Here is a 19,596-nt window from a genome sequence, read left to right as displayed (position 1 = left end):
CTTCATCCCACTGGAGATTTTCTACTTCCAAAAAAGTGACAAAGTCTGAAAGCAGAAACCTTCACTGTGACTTCGTTAAGCAGATTCCTGACAACGATGCCTCCTCCTCAGACACCACTGGCTGCTTTACCCCACTGAACTTCACCTTCTCAGGAACTTTTTCTAAAAATTTCTTTTTTAAGTCTGAATCTAATCCAAGACTGGGACCAATTTTTTCTTATGTTCAAAGGTAAGCTGAGACCGGGCCCAATTTACCTTGTGTATCCGAACTGTGCTCCATCTTGGTTGGCCATAACTTTTGACTTTACCCCAGTCTCGCACTACTAGAAGTTCATGGTTGGCGCTTCGAGCTATTAGCCACCATTTCTCATTAAAAACTTTAAAAATGCATAACTTTGGTTCCACTGATTGGATTGCATTTGTTTTAGTGTCATTTTATTTATTACAATGGTTCTTATTTTCTAAATGTGTATGGGATTTATCTTGTGTTGTGTCTTCACTTTATTGCTCTGTGCTGCATACATACTTAAAAAGCTGCTTCTAAGATAAGCCTGAACGCTTTTGTGCCAAGCTACTCTAGGGTTAAGCACAAGATAATTTAGTAACTTTTGTGGGTTACCCTGACAAGGATTGTGTTTGTTGCTTGTGTAGGATTCTCACCTTCCTGAATCAAAAACCAAATGTTCTACATTAGTGATCAGTGATGGGATCCAGTAGCTGAATTTGCTAAGTGTCACTCAGAAATAATCTGACATTAAATTTGATTTTTTTGTTTTAACTTTCCTTAGTTCTTGATTTGGTTATTTTGACCTTTTTCCAAATTTAAGTTCCCTCACTTACTTTTTGCTCAGAGTGGAAATTAGCTGATCATCATGGATAACCTCAGCAGGGCAGAGCTGCAGAAGATCTGCAAGGAAGGGGGCTAGATTTGGGGAAGAAGGCCATAAAGGGGGGCGCCCTCAGAGCTTTTGAGGAAGTCAAATGGATGCAGCCCTCCCTGGAAGAGCAGAAGGAGTATGGTCCTGAGAAGGAGAATGTGGATTTAGAGGAGGAGGCAGCCTTGTCACAGGCTTTGAGCTGCAGCAACCTGAGGAGGACAACTTGTTTGCATGAATAGAGCCCTGCTAGGGCAGGGTGCAGTGTGTCCTCCCAGAACCTGTCCCCTGAGGAGCTGGAAGACATGAAGGGTGAGGGGGAGTTCAGGCTACAACTGGCCAGCCTCAAGAAGGAGGAAGCAGCAGCAAAAAAGAAGACAGCCAAGGAGGAGGCTGCTGCCCCAAGTCCTTCGAGAAGAAGAAATTGGTCTTGGAGGAAAAGAAAATTCTGCTGGCTCATGGACTTAGTAAACAAGAGCTGGACCTCAAAGCCAAGCAACTCTCACAGTCCAGCAATAAAGGTGGCAGCGATACCCCAGTGCCCAATGGAGACAAGTGTCCCTGTCCCCAGGGACCTGGTGCATAACATTTTTGTGGGAGATGAAACTGACAAGGGTTTTAGGCCAATGAGGTTGCCTTAGAGATGAACAGGGTCTAATGAGGAAGATTGTGGAGTGGTGTTCTGGAGGCACATTCCCAATGAAGGGAGGGATGCACTGTTGGCACTACAGATGGAGACAGGATGAGATATCCACTCATGAGGGACACAAGGGTATGCTATCACTCCAGAGAAGTATAGGCAGATATTTAGGGACATCCAGAAGTTGCCCCAAAAGACCTGGGTGGATTTTGTGGACTACCTATGCAAGGCACTGGATGGTTGGGTGAAGGGCAGTATGGTGGATGGCGACAAGGTGCTGCAAAATTTGTTTGCGAGGGAACACATGTTCAGCTGCTGTTTTACAGAGGTGGGTCGAAACCTTGTTGATAGTAAGTTCTCTGACCCAAGTGAGATTGCTAAGGAGGCAGACCACTGGCTCAGGAACAGTATTCACAAAAAGGGTGGCCAGGGTTCCAAACAGACAAAAGAGAGCAAAGAAAAAGTGAAGTAAGGCTATCTCAAAAGGCCCCCCCAAACAGTATCAAGGGGGGGCATACCGAGCCCCAATCTGACCAAAAAAGAAAGGGTTTGTGGTTAAGAAGACAAGGAAGTTTGTCTTCAGTGCTATCAGTACTACAGATGTGGTCCAGTGAAAGAGCAGAGGTTGCCTTAGTGTCCTTGGGCAACTAAGAGATGGGGCCCAAAGCCCACATGCCTGCTAACATCCAAGTAAAAGCAGTGGGTCACCATCAATGGGCAGAAGGTGAAGGCTTTGAAGGACACAGGTGCCAGGATGACTACTGTAAAGAGGTATAATTTGATGTTCTCAGAGCAGGTAATCCCGAATACATTCTAACAGGTTATGGCAGCAAACAAATGTGAGAGTCACTACCCAGTAGCTGCGGTTCCCTTTGGGGGGGGAGGAGGTGTCAGGTGGGATATCAGGTTCTCCTAAAGTAGCTGTGACCCCTGCCATGCCTGTTGATTGTATGCTAGGGAATGACTTGGAGCATACCATCTAGGAAGAAGTGGAGCTCAGGTCCCACCAGGAGATGTTAGGGTTGCCTGAGTGGGTGTGCCTCATCACAAAGTCCAAACGCTACAGGGTAGTCAAGGAGACCTGGAAAACCTGCCCAGTTAGTTGGCAAGAGGAGGAAGGGCAAGGAGCATGGAAAACCCAGCCCTGAAACCCCCATGGGCTTGGAGCAGGCTGAGCCTGAGAGCAACATCCTGGAGCCTACAGGGGAGGACATTGCAGCCCTGGGATGTGTGCTTCAGCTGGCTAGATGCACGTTGAGGGTGGGCCCACCAAGATGGAGTGCTGCAAAGCTCAGAGGAAGAGTCCAACTCTTGAAGGCTTGCAGCAGTAAGCTGAGGCCCGGGAGGCTAAGGACACCTGAGATCATCTTATGTATTGGGAGAATGACATTGCATATCCCGAGCCTACGGTTCCTGAGCCAACTCATGTGTTGGTGGTCCCCCAGTATTATAAAGCATTCCTACTGGATCGAGCCCATGGCAGGGCATCTGGGCAAGGACAACACCTTTGTCAGGCTTGTCACCCACTTTTATTGGGCATGGATGAAGACAGCATCAGATGCATTCAGCAGGTCATGTTTCAATTGCTAGTACAGTGGGAAGTCAAGGGAAATGCCTAAGCCCCATCCCTCCCAGTCCCCCTGGTCTGTACATATAAAGAAGAAGAACACATAAAATAGGGTGCTCAGTGACCCACTGTGGAGAAATCACATAGAGGTGAGCAGGTCATATCCCTACAACAACCATCTTTCAGGTATGTATCTCAAAGCACACATATGATCAAAATGTACAAAAGCAATTCATTTCAGCTCATAACAATTAGTGTGCTGCGTCATCAAGGATGTTTCAAAGTTGGTTGTAATGTGGATTTCTTTCAAGAACAGTATGATAACTGAGACCGGAGATCAGGAGGCACAGGGCCCATAATAGTCTCAGTAAAAATGGGCTTTCATTTATAACATCACAAAGCAAAGAATATGGAGATTTATTCACTTGATTGGATGATAAACTAACTGAGCCTTCTGTGCGGAGTATAAAGTGCACTCCAACTTTTCAATTACAAGAAAGGACCCCCGCCACGTGTATGGGTCTGGTGTGCAATTAAGTGATGACTACATGTTACTGGTATTTCATTGGCCCACTGGCCCACTAGCTGGCTGTGCACCTTGGGCCCGGTGATCCACAGTCACCAGCTTTCGTCACAGTGCAATGATGTCTGCCACCACATCTGAACTCCTGTGAAAGAGGTGAGAAAGCCGGGAACACTCACGGCTCCTGCCAGCCGTAACAGTCCGGCCTGCTGTATAGGAAGTGCAGCATACCGTCACTGTCAGTCCTCCTCTCCAGTCCAGAGAAAGACCTGCACAGTCTATTGAAAGTATCACAAGAAAGGGAAAGATCATCTTCCTGAAATACAATATGACCTGGTCACCAAGTGCAATGCTGAGCTATAAATTGTGAATAACTGTGCCAGGAGGCATAAATAAACATTATCAGCAAGTTGTTGAAAGACCCTCGATATAGGTAAAATATTAAGGTTTTAAGTGATCTTGGTGCCATCACTGATACACAGAAACACTTGAATGTTGTTACCCTAAACAAGTAAAATAAAACAAGCAGGACTACAATTACATTATCAGCTGTGTTCATAGTATAGAGACCTGGATAGCCTGAGGGGAACTCAATTGGGCTCAAAAGGTTTGTCTATCTTAAAGCAGAGATCCTAAGTAAGTCTGTAGCTCTTTCACTCCAAAGTTTGCAGGAGGACACAACCAAATTACTTTATGCCACTGTGCCAATTCTACTGTAATCTATTTTTTAAAAAAAAATTGTGTCCAAAAAGAACAGCAAGTCAAGTCTAGTGTGCTAAAGGAACAAAATGTATTAGTCTAATATTGCTCAATTGCTCAGCTGTTTATCTTTGTAACACTTAAGCAGTGCCTTTAACACAATGTGAGACATGTAACAAGACTCTTACCCGCCTTTTCAGACTTTTCTTTTTGCTCACGGAGCTCATCACACTGTGTAGTCAACTGCTTGAGTCGAACACGAAGCTGAGTAACTTCTTCTTCTTTCATTTCTAGTGTTTCATGCATTTGTCTTTTGGTCTCCGCAATAACCATGCCCTTAATGAAAGCACACAATGGGTGAAATTCAGAGCTATTACACAAATCTGATCAAAACCATCCTGTCCATAACTGCAGCCAAGCATGACATCCTATCTGTAGGACTAGGCGGCAGCTCTAACAATGGGATGCTTGTAACACTTAAAACACAAAAAGAGAGTATCGGGAGTGGTTCACTCCCACACTTGCTCCCGAATGGATTACAGAACCATCGAAACACTAAAGGTGTGGGGGGGGGGGAGGGTTTATTGTGTAACTGGAGGGGACTGGACTATTGTGTCCAGCACACAAGGCGCTAATTAAGCACGTCTTTATCAGATTGAGGGGAGTGTAGGAAGTGACTGTCTCTTTAGGAGGGAGTTACCTTTACAGACTAGGTGGTCTCACACACATTATAGTGTCATGCTTCATCATTTGACCACCTAGCCCCACCCAGGTAAGATACTACCTGGGCGGACTCAACCTTGTTGTTAAAAGAAGTGCTGTGGGATTTCTGAGATTAAATCTGACTGGATATTACAGGGATCCAGATAAGAAATGAAATAAAATTACCTTACAAATCACCTATTTCAAGTAGAAGTAGTTTAATAAAGGTGTTTGTAGGTAAGAGTAAAAAACTAGGGTAAGGACTCAGTTGAGAATGATGACTCTGAGTCTAAAAATGAGGGACCAACATGTTTCTGCCCACACAGTGAGCTGGAAGGTCTGGGGCATCCGTCAGGGTCAGGAATCACTAGCAGCAAAGGGGCATGGAAGCATGCCTAGAAAATAAGGTGAGTAAATGGATGGCCTACCTCAACATTTTGTTCTATGGGTGGCCTAAGGGTAAAATAAAAGATAGTGGTGAATTGGAAGTGCCACTACAATCAAAAATGAACACTGCACACAAAGGTGACAAAAAACATGCTGTGAATGTCACACACACACTCTCATGCAATAGAGCAGCAGGTAGCGGAGCCCAATTAGGTGGACTTACCCTGCAAGACAAGGCGAAGTGCCTCTGGTCTGGGAAGTAACAGAGGGGGGGTACCCCCTATAGTCACACTCTGTTAGAGAAGACAAGCACAAAGACTAAAAAGGCAAAAACTAGAAGTAGGTCATGGCAGTCAAGGAATAATCAAAAGAGATAAAAAGGGTTCATGTACATCACACAAGTATAAGACAGAAATATATATTCTCAGGGGAAATATGAGGGTGTCACAGAGTACAGTAGGCTTAAACGTCAGAGAATTGAAGGTGGTGAAATCTTGTTGCAAAGAACGCAGTTATAACGGGGAAAAGAAAAAAAGAGAAAAAGAGGAGAGAGACAGCAGGGGGTTTGGGGGAAGAAGAAAGGGAAAGAAAAAGAGGGGGGTTGTGGGGTGGGTTTGGGTGTGGGGTGGGAAAAAGGTGGGGAGTGGGGGAAAAAAGAAGAAGGAAAGAATAAAAAAGAAAAAAGGAAGAAGAAACAAAAAGAAAAAAAGGAGAAAGAAAAAAAAAAGGGGGGAAGGGAAGAAGAGAAAAGGAAAAAGTACAGAATGAAGGGAGGGGAAGAGTGAAGGTAGAACATGAGAGTAACAAGCAGGGTAGGAGTCCTCAAATTATCCCAGGGTTGACCATTGAATATTATCGTTCAGTCCCATGGTGTCGGTATGCAGCCTCAATACCCATCTCTGTTCATAAAACAGAAGTTTCTGCTTCAAGTTCATGGTTTGGTGGTTTAGTGTATCGATGACACACCACTCCATGTCGTTGGGACTGTGATTGTTGGTAATGTAGTGTTCGGTCAGCCGAGAGGCGTCTCATTTGCATCTGATAGTACTGCGGTGTTCACAGATGCAAGTAGTCATACCAATGTACATGAGCCCACACGGGCATTTTATCATGTAAATAAAATGTTTTCTGTTACAATTAGTGAGGTTCATCAACTCCCAGGGTGTCTGCAGACCCGGATCTACCTTCAGGGTCACCCCCATCAAATTCTACAGTATAGTCTACATTAAACCAGAATTTTCACATGGGAAATAGCCTTTCGGTGGTGGTAAGTCCCACAAGGCCCCTTGTCTGCTGCTTGGGGGCTTATCCTGTGGTCGGGTTTGGATGATCATATTGCGAATCCTTTTAGCTTTCTTGAAAGCATTGAGGGAGGGCTGGAACGGGAGGTCACCTGTGGTTAGGATTTTCTAATCCTCTTTAATTATCTTTTTTACTGTGTTAGATACAGGATTAAAAGTTGTCACACAGATTATATTGTCATTGTTGTCGGTCCTTGCAGTGGGTAGCAACAGCGTATCCCTGTTACTTGAGCGAGCTTGCTTTTCGGCTCTTCTCGTAAGATGTGCGGGGTATCATTTGGCCCGTAGTTTATTGGTGAGTTTTTTGGCATGTTTGTTGTAATCTGTTATTTCTGTACAGTTACGTCGTAGGCGTAAGAATTGGCCTACTGGTAAGTTCTCCTTTAGTTAGCGTGGATGGAAACTTTGGAATTGTAACAGACTATTCCTGTCAGTTGGTTTTTAATAGACTTCTGTCTTCAGGAAGCCATCTTTTTCCGTGATGAGAAGGTCAAGAAAGGAAATTTCTGGGTTGCCTATGGTTGATGTAAATTTCAGAAAAGGATATAAGGCGTTAAGCCAGGTCACAATGGTGGTTGCTTCATCTTTTGTTCCTTTCCAAATCAGGAAAATGTCATCAATGTAACGCTTCCATATCTTAATATTGTTATAATATGGGTTTTCTTCAGTCAGAACGGATTCTCTCTCGAAGTGATCTACGTACAAACAGGCTAGACTTGGGGCAAAGGTACTTCCCATCGAGGTACCTTGCACCTGGAGGGAGAAGCTTTTTTTTAATTCGAAAAAGTTTGTTGTAAGTGCTGTATGTGCAAGATCTAGGGCAAATTCTGGAGGTGTTAGAGTCCCATACACTATTATTCAACAGCGTGCTGATAACTTCAATGGTAGCTTCCTGTGGGATGTTTGAATAAAGGGACTCGACGTCTAGAGTTATCAGATGTTCACTTTCTTTGTCAAATTCTAAACCATCTAGTAAGACAAGAACATCTTTCGTGTCTTTAAGATATGTTGGTATTTGTCTTACAAATGGTTACAAAAAACAATATCAAAATTGCGAGAGAGGTTTCCAGGATGGATCCAATTCTGGATACTATATGAATCCCTGGAGGTGGGTGCTTATTCTTATGTATTTTTGGTAGAATGTAAAAGTAAGCTGTTTTGGGATTTACTTGATTCAAAAAAGCTGCCTCATGCTTGGTGATCCATCCATTGTCCAAGCCCTTACCTACTAAGAAGGCTATTTCTTCTTTAATTTCTGGTGTTGGGTCTCTAGGCAGTTTCTTATAGTGCCAGGTATTCTCTAGTAGACGTAGGCATTCTTTATCGTACATGGCTGTTGGCACAATTACTATGGCACCTCCCTTGTCTGCTGGTTTGATAGTTATCGAGGTGTCGTTAGTGAGGTTTAGCAGGGCTGCTTTTTCTTGCTTACTGATATTGTGGAAAACCTCAGTGTGATTCTGTCGTGAGGTATCTATTTTGTGGCTTACTCATTTTTCGAAAGCCAGCACTTCCGGCGGCATTTGTTGACTTGGGGGAGTAAATTTTGATTTTAGTCACAGTCCTGTATTAGATACAGGATGGTCTAGAAAAAAAGTCTTAAGTCTTATCTTCCGGAAGAATTCAGCTATTTCGATTCTCAGCTTGAAGATATCAAGTTTTGGTGTAGGAACAAAGCCTAGGCCCTTCTCTAGAGCTTTTAGTTCAATGTCTTTTGACTCAGGGTAATCACTGTGGTTGTTCTAACTGTTATATTTTGCTCGTACTGGGTGTCTCGCTGTCTGATTGTTCCTCTCTTGGTTTCCAGCTTACTCCCTTTCTCTTTCCCCTCATCCTTCCTGGACCTCTTCCTAAAAAAGGCACATTAGGGTAGGCCCAGGATACCGGTGGTGCCGGGTAGAGTGGGGGTTGGAATTGATTGGGAGGCCCATAGTGAGAGGGCCATCCCCAGGGAGGCATATTTACCTGGGGAGCCTGGGAGACTGCATGTGGTGGGAACCATCTTTTCCTAGGAGTGCCCCGTCGTCCCCACCTCGGGCGTGCGGATTGACTGGGGTCTGTCTCTGAATCAGAGCTCGTATACCCCCCGAGGAGGTGTCAGATGGTAAGGAAGATTTTTACAATGAGTTAGATACTTTTTAAATTCATTGATGGTTTTGTTAGTTTCTTCTAATTTCTTTTTGAAAGATGTCGTTGTCAGACCCATTTTAAGATTGTTCTCTGCTGCCTTTATTTCTATTACGAAGGCCTCCGAAAGCCTGGTTGCTGTTTTTATAATCAAGATAAGCCAATCTCGTGTGCATTTCCAGGCTATCAGTGACCAAATGTTTCTGAATTCCTTATCTTCTAAAAAGATACGGGGTTCAGTAGTCACGAGAAGTCAATTCAGAGCTGCGTTGTTACACAGATACACCGTGAAGGATTGTTTTTATCTGTGTTCTCTTCAGTTCTATCAAGGTGTCCCAGTCTCCCATTTGTGCTATTGTCTTGGTTAGTGAGGAATCTCCTAGTAGGGATGGTGCAGAGAGGATGGCCTGGAGTTCCTCCTCATTGTAGGCTATTCCTGTTGCCATGCCTATAAAGCCTATGTAGCTAATGCTTGTATTGATTGTAATAGTTATAAATGTAACTATTAGCTTGGATCTTATTGGGGATGTACTTGTCATCCACAGAACGGCTCTTGCTTCTGCGAGACCCCACCCGGAGCCGCGCTGCTCAGCTGCAGCCGTGAAAGAACGGCTTCAGCTGCACCTCATTAAAAAATTAACGATGTGCCAATTAGCACCAGACATACCTTTAAAACCCCAGCGCTCGCTCATAGCACCATTCGAGCAGCTGGGTGACGGATTGTAGGTGCTTATACCGGGTAAACCTTTGGAGTGGTAAGTCTTGCGAACTCTTTCACCTTGACCAGAGGGGCCCCCATTGAATTTGGTCACGTTATAACTATGTTCTTTGCAACAAGATTTCACCACCATCAATTCTCGGACGTTTAAGCCTACTGTACTCTATGTGACACCCTCATATTTCCCCTGAGAACATATATTTCTGTCTTATACTTGTGTGATGTACATGAGCCCTTTTTATCTCCTTTGATTATTCCTTGACTGCCATGACCTACTTCTAGTTTTTGCCTTTTTAGTCTTTGTGCTTGTCTTCTCTAACAGAGTGTGACTACAAGGGGTACCCCCCCCACTCCGTTACTTCCCAGGCCAGAGGCAATTCGCCTTATCTCGCAGGGCAAGTCCACCTAATTGGGCTCCCCTGCCTGCTGCTCTATTGCATGAGAGTGTGTGTGTGTGTGTGACATTCACAGCATGATTTTTGTCACCTTTGTGTGCAGTGTTTTTGATTGTAGTGGCACTTCCAATTCACCAATGTCTTTTATTTTCCCCTTAGGCCACCCATAGAACAAAATGTTCAGGTAGGCCATTCATTTACTCAGCTTATTTTCTAGGCATGCTTCCATGCCCCTTTGCTGATAGGGATCCCTGACCCTGATGAATGTCCCAGACCTTCCAGCTCATTGTGTGGGCAGAAACATGTTGGTTCCTCATTTTTAGACTCTATGAGTCATCATTCTCAACTTTACTCTTACCTACAAACACCTTTATTAAACTACTTCTACTTGAAATAGGTGATTTGTAAGGTGATTTTATTTCATTTCTTATCTGGATCTCTGTAATATCCAGTCAGATTTAATCTCAGAAATCCCACAGCACTTCTTTTAACAACAAGGTTGAGTCCTCCCAGGTAGTATCATCTTACCTGGGTGGGGCTAGGTGTTCAAATGATGAAGCATGACACTATAATGTGTGTGAGACCACCTAGTCCGTAAAGGGAACTCCCTCCTAAAGACACAGCCACTTCCTACACTCCTCTCAATCTGATAAAGACGTGCTTAATTAGCGCCTTGTGTGCTGGACACAATAGTCCAGTCCCCTCCAGTTACACAAACACCCCCCCCACACACACACAACTTTAGTGTTTCGATGCTTGTAACACCACATCAGCACTTGTTCCCTGGTCAGACTACGTAAAGAGATACTGTTCACTATCAATACGTTCAGGGAACTAAAGGCACTCAGAACACGCCCCTCTGTTCTTATGTCATTAGAGAGATCTGCCCTTCAACAGGTCTTTCAGAGCCCCAAGTATAACAGGCTGGCAATAGAATGCCCAGTAGTGTTAAAATGCTGTGTATGAAATCACATGTAAACTTTTCAAATAAGGTTTGGAAACCAAGCAGAGAATTCCAGTTCTTGTTGTTTATTTTTAAATGACCTGAAAGGAATAGGGATAAGCAAGCTCTTTAATTACATTCAGGAAGGAAGAAACAGGTGGGCATTGCCAAGGGAAGCCTCCAGATTCCAACTGCAGGCAAGGCAACATTTCTTTCAAGACAAATATTTGTAGACTACCGTCAGTCTACTATCTTCCTGGTATGCAGCTAATAAATGAGGCATTCAATCAATCACTTGCAAAGCGCGACTTATCACCTGTAGGATCTCAAGGTGCTATTGCGGGCATGCTGCTCACTCAAAAAGCCAGGTCTTGAGATCCTTCCTGAACTGCTTCAGCGAGGTTGCCTGCCTGAAGTTGAGTGGGAGCATGTTCCGTGCCCGGGCTGCGAGATAAGACAAGGATCTGTCTCCAGCTGTGGTCACCCCGATTCTGGGGATGGTAGCGAGGGCGAGTTGGGAGGATCAGAGTTGCCTGGTGAGGGTGTAGAAGGTCAGGCGGTGGTTAAGGTACGCCAGTCCTATGTTGTGCAGTGCCTTGTAGGTGTGCATCAGTAGCTTGTAGGTGATGCATTTGTCAATCAGGAGCCAGTGCAGGTCTCTGAGGTTGGCAGTGATGTGGCTGTGGCATGGGATGTCCAGGATGAGTCTGGCTACTGCGTTCTGGATTCTTTGTAGTCTTGTTTGAAGCTTCTGTATGATGCGGGCGTAAAGTGAGTTGCCATAGTCTAGTTTGCAGCTGACAAGCGCGTGGGTCACCGTCCTTCTTGTCTCGGTGGGGATCCAGTTGAAAATCTTCCTAAGTAGGCACAGGGTGTGGAAGCAAGACGATGAGACAGTGTGTCATGGAGACCGTGGAGTCCAAGATGATGTCCCGGCTGCATGCGTGGTCGGTGGGGGCATTTCCTAGGGCAGTTGACAACCAGGAGTCGTCCCAGGCGGAGGGGTTGGAGCCAATTATGAGGATCTGTGTCTTGTCCGAGTTGAGTTTGAGGCAGCTGGTTTCCATCCAGGAGGCGACTGCTCTCATTCCGTCATGGAAATTTCTCTTGGCTGTTGATAGGACGTCGGTCAAGGAGAGGATCAGTTGGGTATCGTCGGTGAAGGATATGATGTTTAGGCTGTGCTGCGACAATTTTAGCAAGCAGGTCATGTAGATGTTGAAGAGGGTCAGGCTTAGTGAGGATCCCTGGGGTACTCCACAGCAAGTTTCTTTGGGTGCCGAGGTGAACGGCAGGAGTCTGACACTCTGGGTTCTGATGGTGATGAAGGATCAAATCCATTTCAGTGCTTTAACACAGATGCCGGAGTCATGGAACCTGAAGGGTGAGGGCAGCCATGTCTCCATGGTCCAGTATGGCACGGATGTCGTCGGTGGCTGCGATGAGGACTGTTTCGGTGCTGTTGTTGCTCCTGAATCCGGACTAGAAGGGATGTAGGATCTGGTTTGCTTTGAGGAACTCCTTGAGTTGCACGTTGATGGCCTTTTCAGTTATCTTGGCTGGGAAGGGGAGCAGAGAGATGGGTCTGTAATTCTTCACATCCCTTGGGTCAGCGGAGGGTTTCTTTAGGAGTGGGTTGATCACTGTGTGCTTCCAGTTGGATGGGAAGGTGGCTGTTTTTCGATGGAAAGGTTGATAGTCCGTCAGAGCTCTGGTGCGATGGTGGCAATAGCCAGGTAGAAAATGTGATGTGGGCACGGGTCTGAGGGTGCCCCTGACTGGATGGAGTTCGCAGGTTTCCGGGTGTCTTCTGTGGAGATAGGGGCACGCTTGCACGCTGATCTACAGTAATGCTGAAATGGTGAAATAGCTATTGTGTGGGAATGATTAAAATCCAAGATAAACACAGGCTTTGCAAGCCTTCTATACATATCTACTTGCAGAGGCACATATGAGTTTACTCTGTTCAGCAGATTTTGTTTTGGTTGTTGATTTAAAAAAAAAATCAGTGCTAGGTATAATACGTGCCTACAAGAAGGTGCAGGTCACGCCAGGGTGTGCTGTACCAACAATATGATTAGAAACAAAAGAGGTTCTGTGCATGACATTCTGAGATGGGACAACATCAGCTGCAGTTCTTACCACCTACACTGTTAGTATTACCTATGTGCTTGGCAAATCCTGGACTGCAACATGCATCCTTAACAATGTACTTGGCAAAGTAATCTCAAGCTACTGAAAAGGCCTCAAGAATGTACCTTGCTTGCTCAACCAGAAATACTTCCCTTCTTCAAAGGTCTGCTGTTGTTGGTTCCACTGGTTAAACAACAGTGGCTAAGGAGTTTTAGTTTCTTACTGGAGAAAAGAGCTTTCCAAAGGATGAGTGAGTTTCATCTCAATCAGATGGTGTCCCTTGTAGGTGCTCTTCACGTCACCAATATCTAAGGGAAATAGCTACATATGCTTTGCGAGAAAAGGGGCATTTAGCTACTAGACTAACAAAACTAGGACACTAAATCTACAACTAAACTGTTTGTGGCCTCCATACTGGGCCAGCAAGACCAGAAGGCAGCCAAAGCCACCGTATTCCAACAGCTTGTAGACTGCATCAGTCTTCTCTACCAAATGACTAACAATTACCTGATTGAATAACTGCCCACCCAAAAAGAAGGAAGGCTTCCACAGTAGCATCGATGGCCAACACACTACTTTTGGACAACTGTAAAGCAGCCACCTGAAGTCATCACAGACTTTCTGAGAGCGCTACTGCTTGGATGCAGCTTCAAGTGCTGATGCTTTTTGTGACAAGTGGTGCTGAAGCACCTATTTACAATGATGCTCAAACTCTTCACCTGTGTTTGACGTCCGACTGCTTAGGTTTCCATTCAGATATCATATGAATCGATAAAAGATTTAGTGCTGGAGAAGAATACATTAATCACCTGTAAAGCTGATTCCTCAGGATACTGCATAAGCTGCTATACATTTTTATAGATTCTATTATATGTTTTTTTTTTTTTAGAATCGTATAGATTCAAATGCATCCCAGCCACTCTTTCTCACTCTAACTTGCTCAAATGACTTGCTCTTGGTGTTGCGTGTTTTTTCAGGACATGCACAGAATCTGAATAAGCGAGGCACTAAAGGGAGGGATCACTCCAGGACAGGAGGGCTTGGGTAAATAGGAGCTCAACTAACTGTTCCAGGTTGTTTTGGTTAAAGGTCCTTGTTATGTACTGAATGATTACCAGGTTGATGTTGGGGGTACTCAAATAGCATTTGATTCAATAGAATATGCAATGCTGGAGAAAATGCACTTACTCTCTTACTAAATCACTTTTTGGAGAATATGCAGGTACACGTAGCTAAAGCAGATTTTTGACCCTACAACTAAAGCAGCAGAATAACCTCCTAATGTGTTGTTACTTGAGAAAGGAATATTGTATTGCATATACATTTGCTCATTAAATATGGATTACGAATTATGGGACCTGCGAGACATGACAAAGGGCACAAGAGTGACAGTACGGACATAAGACAACATATGAATGACTGGTGTGCTTTTTCCGGATTTTCATGAACTGTAACTTGCAATCCCTACTAAAATACTTTTCAACATACTGAACATAAAATAATTTGCAAGTAGTTAATGGTAAAGTCACTATTTTACATGGGGAATGCGTGCACATTTATAAGGATGGTTCACAAAAAAATACCCAGTAAACCATACAAGTGCTTTCTTGTTAAAAACAAGAAACTCAGTACAATCAGGGAATGACTGTCCCAAACGCATCACTTATAAAAAAACAAGTATTGGCAAAACCAATAGGTCTCACCTGTAAAAGAGCTATTGGTTTTGTCAAACTTTTTAGTCATGTTATACAGCAGTGCAGCATGACTGAAGGTAGAAAAAAGTGCTATGACACAACCAAGGCTTTTTTTTTATTGCTGGCAGGGGGGTGTGGCAAGAGGTATCTCAGAAAAAGGGTGAGCAGCATAGAGGGTGTGGAGAAAAAAAAGTGCTAAGGCATGGCCATTAGCGTCCATGTCATAATGCTGCTTTTTTAGTCAAAGCAGATGGGCGGAGGCAAGTAATGGTAAAGAGAATGTGGGGGGTGGGGAGAATCAGGGGAAATGGGTGCATGTCTGAAAGTTTTTTTTAAAGTGCTGCACCACATCATAGTGATTTTTCAGTTTCAGCAGGAAAGTGTGGGGGCAAAACAACACAAACAGTAGGTGGAGCAAGCAACAAGAGGGAGAGTTGGGGGCGGGAGGGAGAAAGCAACAATGTAAAGAGAGGAAGGGGGCAAGCAACAATATGGAGGGTGGGAGGTGGCAGGAGGGGCACGCAACAACACTGAAGGTGGGAAGGGGCAAGAAACAAGACACGGGTGTGAGCCATGCATGCTCTACTCGGTGCGGGCCTCACACCCTCTGTGGCAATCCTCTTTCTTTCATGTATCCCTACCCTTGTGCCTTCTAGCTGTAAAAAAAAAATTAAAATCACAAATCTGGTCAAGTATTTTAATTTGGGTTCAATCTCTCACTTTTGGTACAAAGCCACATTATGCTGGGTGCACCCATTAGTTTTCAGCTGAATTCGACATGAGGAGCACCTCACAGTGTTCTGTGACAGCCCACTCAGGTGGTAGGAAGTGAGTAGAGCTCTTAACTACTCTGGACACATTCTGACGCGATGTTGACACAGCGTATTGTTCCAGATGGTGGAAAAGTCAATGTAGGGCATAGGTGGTAGTTGTGCAGGCCCAATAACCCTCCACCAAAACGGTGAAAGAGGCCACTTCAACATGTCAGGTATACCTGTCAGGTTCAAGTGGGAAGTCTTACGTGAGTACAACGGTGGTAGACTTGTCATTAGGTGCCACACGGCTGCAGAGGTTAAAATGCTCTCGGCTACTAAGCAAGGTGATTTGACCATATCCACTGTCAAGATTGGAACCCAATCATAAATTTCTGCTTTGTTGCAGAAGCTGAAACAATGCGGTCAGACAATACGGGCTGCCCTCTCCTCGATGTCTACATACAACCCTGGGAAGGAATGGAGCAGGAAAGAGCAAAAACAAACCATACCCTATCAAATCAATCTCTCCCCTTCATGATGCTTCGGAATACTCCTCTACATACCCTCTTAAGCACAATAGAGTTAAATAACTCTTATCGTTGTTCAACTCTCCTGCAATCTTGCCCTGGCTATCATGCACATCCCTCAAAGTACAAGCCAGTATCTCTTGCTCTTGACCATCCCTCGACTATCCTAAGCCACTGCTTCTCACCATTCCTTCCTCTCAATGATATTAAAAAGTCTAACAAATCAACCGCAACATCTTGGCTCTCCTTACCTCTCTAGCATCTCTCCAAAAAACATCAGCAGAGCCAATTCTCACAAGCCAAAACACAAAAAAGAAATTAACATTTTTACTCCTTGCACACTCCTTCTCCAACTGTGTTACGTCAAACCATCAACTCTGATCCCAAGACAGCCTACACTCCCAAATTCTGTTCCGCCCATCCAAAGGCCACTTCCTCCAAAAAACAAACACAATGTCAGGAATAAGGCCATGCGCAGTCCAGGTCTCGCCCGAAACTCCGTTGCGCGACTCTGCAGCGCTTTATGCGCACCACTTGTCATCCCCTCTTGTTCCAAAGGTGACCATCAGCGTCGTCTGCCCTGTGGCAAAGCTCATAGAGCTGCAGGTTCAGGACATTGGTGGACAAGATGCACTTATCAGTGCTATTCTATGAAGGGACTACAATTCCCATGTTTTTAGAGGCAGCAGCCATGTTGGGGTGTGGCAGGCCTATAAAGCCCAGCCACACCCAAGCACTTTTGCTCACTATTTTGAAGACTTCGATGCAGCCAGACCTCATGGGGGTTTCTCTCGAGAAAAGCAGAGTTCCTGAATGACAGAGTGTCATCCAACCGAAGTATCCTTGTTTTTATGGTGCATTCAAGAACGAGTAGGTCGTACTCGTAGCGGTAAGGCCTTGCTGAATCCAAGTTTGGAGGAAGTCGTTATTTCCAAAAGGTAAAGCGCCCCTTAGCATAACGAGCAAGGCGTTTTCAGTTTCTAGAGTACAGCAGCCTTGGTGCAACGATCAAAGGCATTTCAGAGCACAGGTGTAAAGCGCTCTTTGCACGGCAATTCAAGCGATTCAATTCACAGATGTAAAGCGCTCTTGGCACGACAATTCAAGTGCTTCAGTTCACAGATGTAAAATGCTCTTTGCACGGCAATTCAAGAGCTTCAGTTCACAGATGTAAAGCGCTCTTGGCACGGCAATTCAAGCGCTTCAGTTCACAGATGTAAAGCGCTCTTGGCACGGCAATTCAAGCACTTCAGTTCACAGATGTAAAGCGCTCCTGGCACGGCAATGCAAGCGCTTCAGTTCACAGATGTAAAGTGCTCTTGGCACGGCAATTTAAGCGCTTCAGTTCACAGATGTAAAGCGCTCTAGGCACGGCAATTCAAGTGCTTCAGTTCACAGGAGTAAAAGGTTCTTGGCACAACAATCAAAGTGATTTAGGCCACTTGAGTAAAAGCACCCCCTTAGTATAATGAGCGTAGTGCTTTAAGGCAAGACACGTAAAAGCGCTTGCTGGTATTATTAAGCGAAGCGTTTAAAGTTCTAGGAGTAAAAACTTTTTGGCCTTTATTGTTGTGAATGTGAAAGTATTTCTGAAGATAAACAAATCATAGTTTTCATTGTTCTTTGAAAAGCTTGAGATGTGAAAAGCATATTTAATTATTTGAGATTTTCTAAGTCATGATCAAAGGTTTATGTTGTGAATACATAGATGTTACAGGATTGATATTCTGAGTATAATCATAGTTTAAAGTTCTTGCCATCTCATGATTCTGAAGTCGTAGTTTACTCTTGTTCCATGTTTCAAAGAAAGGGGCTTTGCCCTCATTTCAAAAGGGGTCTCCACCTGATATCTTGGAGATGCATTTAGTCAAGAGTCTATTAATGAGTTACATTTCTATGAATGAGTAAATGCATATTTGTTCTAACCTTTACTTTTCAGATCTCTCTCTCTGCTGTTCCCCACCCTATTTCCCTTCCCCCCCGACTGGCTTCATCATAACTCTGTACTATAATAGCTTTCTGAGTTGGTGACGCCGGAAGGTGGGCCTTTTGTTCAGCGACGTGCAGATCCAGAGGAAAGGACACTGTTACACACAATCGTCCCAGCTGACATTCAGCTCACACCAGTGATTTATCCAGGCATTGAAAAGACTCACCTGATATGCTGGACACCATTAGCTATGCTGGGACGGGATGTCAATGACCAAAACAGCACTGAAAGGAAACTACAAACCAAGTTAACTATCAGTTCTGATGCAGACAAGTGACAGATCTGCTAACTTATGTAAGTGACTTCAATATAGAAGCATGAGCCATGATGTTCCGGCACTGCAGAACTTCCAGTCAACACTGGAACGTCAGCTGACACCCCAGCCTGGTATCCATAAACATCAAGACATACCAGAATAGAATAGATGAGGCCAACCAGCTATTTGCCCCATCCATGAGAAGTATCAATACTTTCACCACCCCTCCTGGCAACCAACATAAGCGTGAAAATGAACAGCCTTTGCCACCACAACAAAATACCAACACAACTCCAAAACAGGTCCACCATGCAGGCAGACTGTCCAACCTGGCATAGAAAAGAGTCAACCCAACCCGATCAATCCTCAAAATGGATCAAAAAAACAAAAATGCATGCCCATCAATGCAATATTTCTATTAAGCAGCACACACACGACAATAGCAGTCTCTGATTCCAACCACTAGGTGGCAGGATCAATGCGAAGCACATATTTAAATAACAGGTAAAACAGCGTAATCAAGGAAATACTGGCTAATACTAGCCATAATGCATAGGCAATACCACCACAACATAAAATCATCCTGAAAAACTACCTGAATAGTGGGCTAAAGGAATTGAAATTCTGCCCAAGGTGTCTTTGAATACCTTGTACCAACATGTTTGTTTCAGCACTGGAATCCAAAAGCTCTCAATAATCAAACACGAACTACCACCCATGACACAATATCCAGTTTTAAATTTATCACCTCCAACTCTAGGACAGAATTTCTCTGTTATTATGTTACTCCCTCAAATTAAGCCGCAGTAACCTCAATGTTTTTAGACAACTTCAAAATATGGATCAAAAAAATATAACAACCATCAATGAGAGAACTAATCTCAGGGCTTTGACTCTTGCAGCAGGAAGCTCATCAACGACAAGGTACTCTACAGGGCACACCAGCAACATAACCATCTTCAAACATATTCCTCCGACGTGGAGAAACAATCTTGCCATTTCATTAGAAGAACCCTGCAACTCCAGAAGACCGTTTTCTGCAGGAATATAACATCCTGTTTGTAGGTATCTGAAATTGGAATCTCAAAATTATTGTAATTAGCTCAAAAACCACAATTAAAACCTGCAGTTGTCTATCATCAGGTATTGTCAATTTCAATAAATCGCTGTTGAAAGCACTTCACACAATCATCTAACAGAAACAAATTTGCACCCGATCAGAGACAGAATGCCACACTGAAAGCTGGCAAAAGAAAACTCAAATGAATAAGAAAAAAAAACAATAAGCCAAGTCAGCAGAAATAGATATGCCGACCAACTACATATCTTAGGAAGGACGGAAGGGTCTATTGCCAACAACAGTA

General features: G+C 44.2%; 1 protein-coding gene across 3 annotated transcripts in view; it reads right to left on the bottom strand.

Annotated features, from left to right (window-relative positions):
• GOLGA4 (golgin A4) overlaps nucleotides 1–19,596 on the bottom strand; it is a 758,002-nt gene that overhangs the window by 448,882 nt on the left and 289,524 nt on the right. For all 3 annotated transcript variants that reach the window (XM_069215119.1, XM_069215129.1, XM_069215138.1), the window contains one exon: nucleotides 4,493–4,640. In XM_069215119.1, coding sequence (XP_069071220.1) covers nucleotides 4,493–4,640 — 148 coding nt within the window. The remainder of the gene's footprint in view (nucleotides 1–4,492; nucleotides 4,641–19,596) is intronic.

The sequence above is a fragment of the Pleurodeles waltl genome, chromosome 2_1 (assembly GCF_031143425.1).
Source record: "Pleurodeles waltl isolate 20211129_DDA chromosome 2_1, aPleWal1.hap1.20221129, whole genome shotgun sequence".
In the NCBI taxonomy this organism is placed as follows: Eukaryota; Metazoa; Chordata; class Amphibia; order Caudata; family Salamandridae; genus Pleurodeles; species Pleurodeles waltl.
This window is presented reverse-complemented; position numbering and strand designations above follow the sequence as displayed.